This window comes from Mesitornis unicolor, unplaced genomic scaffold (genome assembly GCF_000695765.1).
Source record: "Mesitornis unicolor isolate BGI_N332 unplaced genomic scaffold, ASM69576v1 scaffold21800, whole genome shotgun sequence".
In the NCBI taxonomy this organism is placed as follows: domain Eukaryota; kingdom Metazoa; phylum Chordata; class Aves; order Mesitornithiformes; family Mesitornithidae; genus Mesitornis; species Mesitornis unicolor.
In genome coordinates this window covers 2,684-14,483 of record NW_010160573.1, presented here as the reverse complement: position 1 = coordinate 14,483, position 11,800 = coordinate 2,684, and the positions used below count along the sequence as shown (strand labels likewise).

Genomic DNA, 11,800 nt, shown 5'->3' with positions numbered 1-11,800 from the left:
ATTATACAAATATTAAGAAGATCGAATTAGCTACCGACAATCTAATTTTCTTCAAACCATACACAACATTAATAATGCAAGAACATTGCTTGAAAATGGCCAGCAGCCCACAGCTCCTAGCAAATGGCTAAAATTACAGGTTTACTGAAACATGGAGGTGGATGTAATTAGAAAAGCCTTTCTTTTCTATCCATCACCTACAATGGGATGGCATAGCACTTTTTTCTGAGGCCCTTGTCAGTCCCTTCAGTGTCTGAGAGCAGATTCCCCCTATCCTCCCCACATGATAAGATTTCCCAGTACCTTTGATAGTGCTGTATTGCAGAGACAACACTCTCGGCGTGTGGCTGCACATCTTGGGAAAACCGTAGCAGTTCCTTAAGCTGAGCCTTCAGCCTCTCAACCTTGGACTCTTCTGCAGCCAGAGCTGCTCTTGTTGCCTTAAATCATAAAAATAACAAACAGATCACATCTCATGTAGTGTCTGACACACAAAAGGAAGAGATAAGGCTGTCTCTCCGGGTATTCACAAATCCCGCTTCTGCTGCCTTTTTCCCTGTTGTAATGAATAAGGACTTTACTAAGGCAGAAAACACTTGCAGGAACCGTTTTGTTCCTGCAGGCTCTCTCTCCTCTCCTCGCACTGCTTCTGCATCTCATCTGCAGGGTTCACTGAGCAGAGGGAACCACAAACAGGGCCAGTTTCAGTTAACTGACTGCAGTACAAAATGCGTGATGCATTTTTGGAGCAGTCTGTTGCATGAAAAGATCTTTCTCAAACACTCAGATACTCAGAATGTTAATTCTAGGGTGACGCAGGGAAACCAAAACAACAAAAACAATGCAAATGTAGCTGGATTGAACCAGTCTGTATTTTGTGGATCCTTTTGCAAATACTTTTCCCAGCTAGTCCTGCTGAGTTCTAGACATACAAATAGCAATGAAAGGTATTCTGAGAAGAGATAATAAAGGCAAAACCAACCCTCAGGAGGAAATGAGTGGTAAAGATTCTTATCTACTTTATGTGTGACAAACTTTTTGCACTCATTTTTGCAACAGATTGATTTTGGTGTAAACCTTGGATTGCTACAAACTTGAGACTTCTTGGTAACAAAGATGTGTCTGATGGCAAAGGAAAGCAGTTACCCACCTTACACAGGTGAAGGATATAATACAAAAATGGCCCAACCAAAGTGTATTTGTGTGTCTGTGTGTGTGTTGATTGTATATACAGTGAGGCATTACTTTCCCTGCCTCTTTTTAAGTAGTGCAAATTGTGTTGTTTGCTCTGTATTGTGCTCTTTTTGCATATGGTCTCTTTGAAGTCAAGACACAAATTGCAACACATCCTCCAGCCCTGCTCCCTCTCTGTGGAGTGAAATAAAGGTTACAATATAGTTGATCCTGTTGTTGCTATTCACATTTTCCTCAGTCTGTTTTATACACACTCATGCTGCTCCTTCACTCCCTTTAACCAATGGGACAGGCACCTGTGGATGTGACTATGCATGTTCAATCTATGACTGCTGGTTTTAGGCATACAAAGGGTAACAACTCACGTTGCATTTTCTCCACAGAGTTACAAACTCGTCTTCAGTCTTGTCCCCTTCCCCAAGGTCCAGCTCATTTTCTAGTCTCTGTAGATCTTTTCTCAGCTCCTGGACATCTGCTTCTAATTGTCTGGCCTGGGACTCGTAGGCACTTTCTGACTGTTGGATCTTGAGCAACCTCTCCTCCTCCTCACTGCTCAGCAGTTTCAACTTCTCCAAGGCTTTTCTTAGCTCTTCGAGTTCATCCTTCATTTTCTCAGCTCCGAGGGGGGACGTGTTGTGAATCACCTCTGCACATTGAATTTCAAGATGCTTCAATTTCTTTGCCCCGCTCCTAATGTTTTTGGCAATTTCCTGCAGAAATAAATCAAATAATATTAGCTGCAGGAATGGGAAGTTGGTGAAAAAGGTGAAATCAATAGGAAAATAAGACCACCTCTCCTGGTTGTACACATTTTCCTCTTCACTTCTTATTTCAAAGTATGTTTTTTTTCAAGTGACCAGAAGCCAGTGTTGATCATTTCACTGCTTTCTGAGTAACACTAACTGCCACGATTCTGAGAATACTGGCTTGATTTTCAGGAATGTGTGTCACCTGAGGTCCCTCACAAAGAAAACAGGAGCTGCAAGCAGTAAGAAATACTAATAATCAGATCTCTGAGAGATTTAAAGCTGAACAGTTTAAGCAGCAGCACCAACATACTAGATACTGTTCTCAGAACTGGTATTTTTATCACCAGCTCTCAACTCTCAAAAGCTGTGAGCTTTGCGGCTCTATGTGGATCATGTTCACCAAATATCACTCAGTTAAACAAGTTTTAAGGGCAAAATTCTCCAAGAATCAGATAACGGTAGGAGATCAGGGTTTAAGAGAAACCAAGCAGATCAGGCTGTGACTCACGTTACAGATAGGAGGACAACATGTACTAAGTTTTGGGACCTCATACAACTCTTCAGCCCCAGTCCATGTTACAATCACCACCTTATTTTGTTTGTGCAATTCTTTTCTCAAGTACACCCTTGTGTGGTTTGAGAGACATATATAGGCATGGAGAACGCACAATCCTGGCTCCCTGTCAGAATTATATTATTTAAGGACCTTCAACGTCTTTAACTTCTCCTCTGCTGAAGACTTGGTTGCTTCTCCAATGCAGCAGTTTAATCTTTCTGTCACACCACTCAGCCACGATTGAAACTGGTTGACGTTAGCGCTGTACTGCTCGTGTTCCTTGGTTATCTTCTCAAGCAGTTTCACCCTGCTCTGTAACAAGAGACATCAGAAGCTGTGAGGACAGTGCTTATCTGGCTCTCTTCCCTTTACACTAGCCCAGAATTTTGAAACAAAAGACCCTTTCCGCCAGCCCCGGTAGCAGTTGGTCTCCACAGGAATTCATAGCTCACCCCAAGAAACAGGACACAAAAGGACCTCTGCAAGGTCCTCTCAGGGGAATTTCTAGCCTCCCCTTGCTAAAACTTCCTATTGTCTCATTAGAAAAAGAACAGAGACAGAAGACTGTTTCTGGTTTTGACTTTGTGAGACAAGCAGTTATGTTCCTCACGCTGGTTAAAAATAAAGACGAGCACACAACAGATTGAATTTGCCTATCTGTGAAAATGAGAGTAAGAGAGGTTGTGCTAGGGGCATGCAAATTGTTTCAAAGCATCCATTACTTCAGCAGGTGGTACAGAAAGTGACTGTCACCTTCAAGGTGTCCCTTGAAATCATACAGTCCAAGAACCTTCATACTTATTCCATTAGCAGACCACAAAGCAAGACCCTGGAAGCAAATCTAAGCTTGTGGGAAGCAGGCTTCATTTTCCGAGTTACTGTGTGCATACGCTATAACCAAAAACCCCTGATCCTACAAGTGCCTGCACATCATGAACTGCTCAGAAAAATTTCTTTATTGAAAGAGTGGTCAAACACTGGCAGGGGCTGCCCAGGGAGGCGGTGGAGTCCCCATCCCTGGAGGTGTTCAAAAAATGTGTGGATGTGGCACTTGGGGACATGGTTTAGTGGCCATGGGGGGGTTGGGTTGACAGTCGAACTTGATGATCTTAGAGGTCCTTTCCAACCTTAATGTTTCTATGATTAACTATTATTTCCTACAAAATCAGACTGATTTTTTTCTTGCCCTTCACCAGTTGGCACGGAGAGCAACTGAGGTAACACTACAGTTACATTAGAAAGAAAAACTGTTTCTTGTGTAATCCATTTAGTGGTTGCAGCACCCTTGAAAGGCTTTGCTGTCACAGACCACGGTCTGAGTTTCATTTTGTGTAATACGGGACACATCCTGTGCCTCTGAGCAGAGCTTGATCCCAGCTGCCCTCCACAGAGAGCAGGGTGAGAGCTGCAATGGTGGCAGAGTTTCAAAGTCCCCTCTGCATTTCCCTTCTCTCTGTGAGGCTCTGGGGACACCCCCACACCCATCAATCTGCCTGATGTGGCCATTGGGCCATAGCCTCAGCTTTTCTCCAGCCAGGCCAGCAGAAGGGTGGCATGACCATCAGTCACCGTGGGATCTCCATTTGATATGAGGTGGTGTCCCCTCTGGGACTTTGCCCTTCACCTCTGGGACAGGTTAAGCCACCACTCTCCAGGTGACACTGCACCAATCTGTGTTTTCCACACTGCAATCTCCGCTGGCTTGTGCAAATCAAGAGCGACTTCCCTAAAGTGAGTTGCCTTGCTTTGGGACAGAAGAGGGACACCTAAGGGACAACTGCTTCCCACGGAGGATGAAATGCTGCCTATTTATTAAGGCAGGACCTTTAATAGCACCACCTATGCAAACATGAGTTCGGATGAGACTGAAAAGCAGAATTATGACTGCAGACTTCTGTGGCCAAGATGGATCCAGGAGAACACCTCAGTTGTTTGCTAAATCCCCTTGCCTTGATTCCCAGGTCTGCAGAGGTGTGCACAGGTTAAACGATTCCCACCTCGATCTCAAGTTAGGGGCTCAAAGAATGCAATCTTATAGTGGTATAAAGAGGCCAAATGTTGAAGTGAAACAATTCAACCCAAGCTTATTGATTCCAGGAGATTAGGCTAATTTTGTCTAAAGGGAGTTAGAATAACAAAGCAGAGCTATTATTAAACTCAAAAGTCTTATGCTAAAGTATATAGAGTTAAAAAGGAAGTCAAAATGACGCAGCCCTAGCCAGGCCATTCAGCCCAAACAAAGCAGCACAGTTTGGATACACCTGCTGGTCTGTTGAGGACAAGGAAGAGGTGCCATGGATCTGGCCAGACTGCGCTAAGCTGTCAAACAAAAGGCGTTCAAAGAGCTGGCTGAGCCCCCAGCCACCCCAAGAGCTTAGGCAGGGAAACTGCCTAACGGTGGAAAATATGGCATTGCCTCCTTCTGTTATGTTTGGTGTTCGGGGAGCAGGACAGCATTAAATTCCATCCCCACTTGCACTTGGTCTATGTGAGGAGGCATTAAGCAAGGACGTGGCCCTGGAGCCAGGGCAATCTAGAGCACATCAAGGGAGTTTCTGCTTTAAATCCCTCTGTGGCATCTCAAGTAGAGCCCAGAAAGCTCCTGTAGCCCTTCCTGGTGCTTTAAGTCTTAGCTCTACGTGAGGGTTTGCATTATAAATATCTAGGTTTCAGTTAACAGAGACAACATGAAATTAATCTGATGTGCTCAGACATATTTGATGTATTTGACTAAATATCAACATATAACTTTTCTTACTACCTTCAGTCTCCATTTATGCTAAAACCCACAATTGTTCACCTCTGCATATTGTTATTTTACTAGGCAAAGTAAAGCACGTAGGAAATGCTGCCACATCTAAAAATATCCCTGTTGATTAATTAAAATATAATTATATGCTTTTAAAATTTGGGAATGATAAGGACATAAGTTATCATTAAGAAATTAAAAAAAACCAACACACCATTTGCTCATACCAGAGAAGCAATGTGACAGGCAAACTCTTTAAGAAACACTGTCCAAGAGCTTGCCTCCTGATAGAGCTGGACAACTGCACGGGATCTAAAAATGCTGCACAAACACAAGTGTCACCTACAAACGCCAGTGAGCCTCCCCTGCAGGCAGCTCCGGCATCCGGCTGGCATCTGCGAGCCACATTTGGCCTCTCATGTGAGGGGCCGGAGCAACCCCTTACAACTCCTGCATCTCTTTCATTCATCCCTCCCTCCCGCTGGAAGGGGCGGATGGGTTTCTCTGACCAGTGCTGGGCTTTCCAACACGATTCCCAAGGCGCCTCTAACCTTGGCACCAACTACTGAAATCTGCTTTTACTCCAGCTGCAAAGTCCAAGGCTTCCCAACTCCCTTTTTTGTTCCTGAAAGAGGGATTTCTCAGCTGGATTCTCTCACTCCATCCTTCTATGAAATGTGGTATTTGTAACCAATGCCAAAATAAAGCTTATTCTGGAGTCTCAGTTGGCTGGAGACATAAAGACATATTTTATCGAAGCACTGTGAGCCACTTCCTGATCTCATTTACACCACTGTGTATCCAAGTCAGAGCAATTACGCTACATAAAACCAGTCTCGGAGGTCAGATTCTGGCTCTGACTATTCAAATGAGCTGTTTGAAAGAAGTGCCTTATTAAAATAACTAATGACTGTCTTCTGCTTCAAAACCAAAGACAAATCTGGGTTAGAAGGCAGTGAATGAGAATTTTAAATGGCGATCTAGATAGACAACACCTGAATTCCCAGGAACCTTCTTATTTGTAAATTCAGTTGCCTTGTAATGAAGAGATCTACCTTTAAAAATAAATAATCAACACTGAGGTGCAAATTCGTTGGTGGCTTTACAGCCCTCTGCAGCAGCTGCAGACACAGAATTTCCAAATACACTCTGGTTTTTGGAGAGACTTCCTAGCAGCAGTTTTATCTTTATGGCTAAAAATTTCATGCTCGCAAAAGGTGCCAGCTCTGGGGTTTTTTTCATTGTTTTGGGGTTTGTGGTGGTTTTATTTCTATCACAAAAATTATCTGCAGAGCAAGCAGAGAAAAGGCACGAGCATCTCAATGCTGCTGTTCTTCCAGTGATCTGAAGTTAACTTTGTACGACAGCACCCGGGAGGGCAGAGCATGCACCACTGCCAAGCTCCAGTTCTGGGCTGGGGCGTGGGTGTGGGAACAAATAGATGGCAATGTTATGACAGAAGCAGATAGCAGAGCCAATGTAATGACAATTGTTTGTATTTGCACCAGGTAATTCCAGCCCATGGAATTCCTGGAAGCCACTGTGAGACAAAGACTAGATTTTAATCCCTATATGCTTAGGATAGATGTGCCTATGTATATTTCAAATATCTCTTTGAGTATTTCTGTTGAAATAGGCTAGTAAGAAACTGAATTCTCCTGCCCACCTGCAGATGCGTGCTCCTCAGCTATGCCACGTGGTCCAAAATCCTGTCTCTACCTGAGTTTTAGAAGTGAGAAGTATGAGCCTTATCTGAAATCTTTACCCAGGAATAGGGTAAAGGAAGTCACAGCCACTGAAAGATGAAGTACAATGTCTTACACCAGTCTATCTATCAACTGGTCAAGCTGGAAGATCAGCATCAGGTAAAAATTAGTATTTGTGTGCAGTGAAAACCTTTCAGAGACTGGAACTGGGTTGTTGAGCTCAGTGTTGGGCCACAGCTGACTCCCACCTCTGCGTTTCCCAGTCCTGCAGGCAGGGAGAGCACCTCTGCATCTGGACCAATGCTACTTCCTCCAACAAGGCTGCATGCATTTAATATTCCCTAGTTCAAGGAATGGGTACTTTGGTTATACAAGGGTCACTAAAGTCCTGAAAGATCAGGAAAAATTAAACCTTTATGCAGAGATGACCTAACCCAATATTCACTAGGTCACAGCAAACAGCTTGCAGTTACAACATACTACAAAGCGGAGTGTAAGAGCATCCCAATTAACAGCTTATCTGGGGACATGACGACTGTTGCAACCAGAGGTCCTCAGCTCTGCTGCTTTTGCAGTCCTACCAGGTAAGCCCCATCACAGATAGCACAAAATACTGTAACACTGGTGAAACCTGAACACCTCCCACTCCATATAGGTGTACCTGAGCTTCCTCCCTGATTCCTTCATATTCCACCCTCATTTTCTTCTGAACATCCTCATCAACGCTGGGGTCACCTATCCTCATGAACAAGGAAGCAGCTTCTGAACAAGGAAGCAGCTTCCTCCAGCAGCCTTTCCAGCAGGACTGACTGATTTAAGACATCATTCAGCAGAACCTGAGCGTGGCTTAGCTGCCACTGCTTCTCCTTTAAGCCAAGCTGCAACTCGATGTCAGGCTCCAAGGTCACCCTCATGTTGTGAATCCATGCGTAAAACTCATCTTGGGCTTTCAGGTACTCACTCCAGTGCAGCCAGACCCACTCAATACGGCTGTTGGGGAGAGCAAGAGAGATGAGTTAGATGAATTTATGATGGGAGCAGTTGAGACTGGCAAGCTCAAAAGGTCTTCAAAGCAAAGGAAAGGGTTCTCATCAATTTTAAGCTCTTCTGACTTCAGAGGGTCCAGATTAATTTCCCAGGTCCTCCCTGCTGTGGGGAGGAAATACGCTGTACTAGGTCCCTGTGCCTGGCCAAACTCATCGTTCAAGATAATGAGGTGGGCTGGCTGTGAAGGGAGAGAGCAATGAGGTCCCACGGACCCTCTCTCCCTATACAGTCCTCCACATGCTCACAGGACTGGGATTAGCAGTGATTGCCATCTACAGCTGCCATCTACGTCTACAATCCACACAGCAGAGAAAGGCAAGAAGCACTTCAGGAAAGCCCAGGATGAGCCAACTGCCTCAACACACCAAATAGCAGCCTTGGGCAGAGCCTGTTTGCCTTACCTGTGGCAGTGTGTAATGTATATGGCTGTCTCTTCCCACAAGGCTTTGATGTCTTTCAGTTTAGACAGAACCTCATGCTTCTTATCCTCACTGATGCTGCGAAGAGCAGCATCTGCCTTCACAAGGATCAAGTCCATTTTCAAGCTGCCTTCTGGTTCCAGCGCACGTATTTTCTATGAGAAAAACAAATGAGACTGAAAGCACGGAGAGAAAGCAAGTGTAATTGTTGCCATTCAAACTTTGTTTTTACCCAGGAATCATGATGTCCCTGCTGCAGAGCTTCTCCTGTGCAGAAAAGATGAACTTCTCTTCAGGTTTGTTTATTCTTAAACATCCTAAAGGACTTAACTGAACTGAAAACCATGAAGCAATTGAAAACCATTTTAAGTTAGCTACAAAACCCAGACCATCTTCTATCAAATATCTGCAGCTGTGTCTCAAGTGCGGTTATAAAGTTATAGCACTGTGTTTCCACATGCCAGTTGCTCGCCCCCACCTGCCAATGAGCACAGAGGCAATCTTCACAGGGTGCACTGCAACGTCTCAATTTTAAGCTCTACCATAAGAAATCATGAAACGTATTAAAAAGGCTTTCTACTGCGAATAAAAGTTGGCTCAGAACACAAGCCAAGAGAAATGAACTAGTGGAATTTTCTGCCTGCTACCAACTTTTGCTTTGACCCTACATTGCTAAGATATGAATCGGTGAAAACACGTGTCTTGCGTCTTGCACAAATTGCAATGCCAGGGACTGCAAGTTAAGCCATCTAATTTTAAGTAGATTTTCTTCCTCTAGCCAGAGATGGAAAATCAGCACAACTTCTGCTCATGTAACAGATCAATTATGTCTCGATTTGGATGTCAGCTTTCAGCATCACTTTATCCAAATTTCTGACACCATCCAGATTAGCTTTTCTTGCTGTTCTTCCACAAACTCCTGGCAAACTGCAGGCTCCCAAGTTTGAAGGAAAAGGCTTCTATAATAAAAACACTGAGAGGTTCAAAATCAGCAATTACTTTTTGAAAGATTAGGCTCATGGGATTTCCTCAAAAAAAATCATGTCAGCTATTGCAAAGCTGAGACCAAATCACAGGCATTTGGATTTCCAGCCTCACATTCTGGGAAAAGACTTGTTCCCTTGGCCTGTACACTGCACATCTGCATGTGATGTCCAAACAGGTGTTTGGACGAGCTATGTACTATGAAAAGTGTGATTAAAAGAATCCAGGAAAGCAGGGGAAAAGGGTAAGGCAGAGAAAGAAAATAAAAGCCATTTTCACTTGGCAGGAAAAATTTAATAGTAAAGCTGTGTTCTACGCCTGCCATTTTCCAGCAACTGAAAGCAAACAACAGCTGGAGAGAAAGCAGTGGCTGTACAGACATTTTCCTTTCTCAAATCTGTTTTTTAAATGATTGCTATCTTTGGCTGGCATTTTCATTAACAAATTAACAGAAAATAAACCACAGGAAGGAAGCATGAAAAAAAGGAGGCAGGCCAGATGCAAAAAAAGAACTGAAAAATGATCAGTGGATTTGAAAGCAGCCAATAGGTGAAGCAGCGAGCACATCACGAGGGGATGTGAGCTGGACAGGGAAGCCAGGCCCAGAAAGGAGGCAGGATGAGGGAGCAGGAGGTGGGTAAGGTACACATGGGAAGAGAGAACAGACACTTGTTATTCTTTAGAATGATGAATTTCCAAAGTCTGAATTGAAAAAAATCTTCTAACATTACTTTTTTGCATGTTATAGACCTCCCCTAAAGTCAACAGGCTTCAGTTCAGGCCATATTAAATCACCACAAACCTCTAAGCCTCACATCTTGTTATCTCTGCCGTCCCCTTTGCCAAACTACCACTCTCCCTACTCATGTTCCTGTGTTTCTTCCGTGTTTTTTGAGACTGTACATATCACAGTTTCCCCGACAAAAGGAAAGGGTGAAAACAATTTAAGGGCAGAAATAAATCTACAGACCAAGAGGAAACACTTCAGATTTTCATGACTGACATGCAAGTCTAAACATCATCCATCGCTCCATGAACAGTCTCTATATTATGCCAGAGGCAAGATCCAGCCTCCAATGAGCCAGAGTAAAGGAAAAAGGCTGAAGACCTCACTGTACCATCAGGAAAACTTCCTCGTCTTCCATGTAAGCCTGCAATGTTTTTTTGGAGTTGTTGAACTTCAAAAGAGGCAGTCCAAACATGAGCAGACACACAAAAAGAAAGAATTTGGGTAAATAATGATGGGAAAGATAATACAAGTATAAAAATAGTTTCAATGTTAATCATAGAAATACCACCACTCCCTCTAATCCAGAATGGTAAAGATGGGACAAGCAGGAGCATTTCATTCTCTGAGATCACAAGAACAAGATAGCATCTAATGAAACTGAAGTTAATGAATGTGGAATCACAGTAAGAGAGCAGGCACCATCTGCAATGGGATTTCTGTGAGAAGAGTTATACAAGAGATGAAGTAAGACCAGAAAGAAACGAAAACATTTAGCTTTTCATGAGACAGATTATAATGGGGAGCTGTAAACCCTATCATCAGGGTTTATGGAAAAGGACATGGGGATTACTCCAGAAAGGCCCATTACTGGGGCACTGCAAGCTTTATCAGTGTCAGAGTCCTGGAGGAGATGGAGCTCTACCATGATCTGATTCTCTCGTACCACACACTGGACTTCTGCAAATCACTGCCTGGAAATTGCAAGCAGAAGCTCAGTTGCTTCAGGTTTGAGCATGCTCATAGGAAAGCGTAAACATTTTAACCTGCCAAACCTGCTGCTAGTCTTCCAAATCCATCTGAAAAGCTTGGATATCAAATTGCCATCTTCTTTTCCTACAACATCAGTAAACATTTTGCAGATGGAAAAATTAGAAAGAATACTGATGTAAACCCATCCACACAGGACCAATATTCCAACAGGCAGGGACATTTGGCAGTTTCCTAATGGAAAACTCTGGATCTCAGAGCAATAACTGCTGTGACAGCCACCTTTGAACGGCTACATCGCTCTTCCCTTACCTCAGTCTCCCGCAGTCTGGCTTCTAGGGCAGATCGAGGTCCCTTGGTGTTGTCATTGATTCTCAGTCTCTCTTGGATGGCCTTCATCCACACTTCTGCATTCTCCACACTACTGTCAAATTCATCCTGTAGCTGCTGAGTCATTGCATTCGAAGAAGCTGAAAGAATAAGAAACAGGGAAGTAAGTAAATTTTGGTTAAGACCTAAACAGGAATGCAGTCAAGGCAACCTAAAGGAACAAGGGAGAAAAGCTAGTGATGTTGTGGCTTTCCTTTTAATGATAATACCAAAAAATGTAGCCGTATCGTGATGCAGTCAAGCACAGAGAACACGTTCACGCTGCAGCTTTCCCAAATGAAAATATACC

General features: G+C 43.6%; 1 protein-coding gene across 1 annotated transcript; it reads right to left on the bottom strand.

Annotated features, from left to right (window-relative positions):
* Positions 1 to 303: 303 nt before the first annotated feature.
* Positions 304 to 11,584, bottom strand: LOC104545287 (nesprin-3-like; the record flags this gene model as incomplete). Its single annotated transcript, XM_010190385.1, is given in 7 exon segments — positions 304 to 440; positions 1,560 to 1,904; positions 2,650 to 2,811; positions 7,616 to 7,714; positions 7,716 to 7,944; positions 8,403 to 8,575; positions 11,434 to 11,584. Coding segments are annotated over 7 exon segments (1,289 nt in total), but the record flags the coding sequence as incomplete, so codon positions are not given.
* Between the last annotated feature and the right edge of the window lie 216 nt (positions 11,585 to 11,800).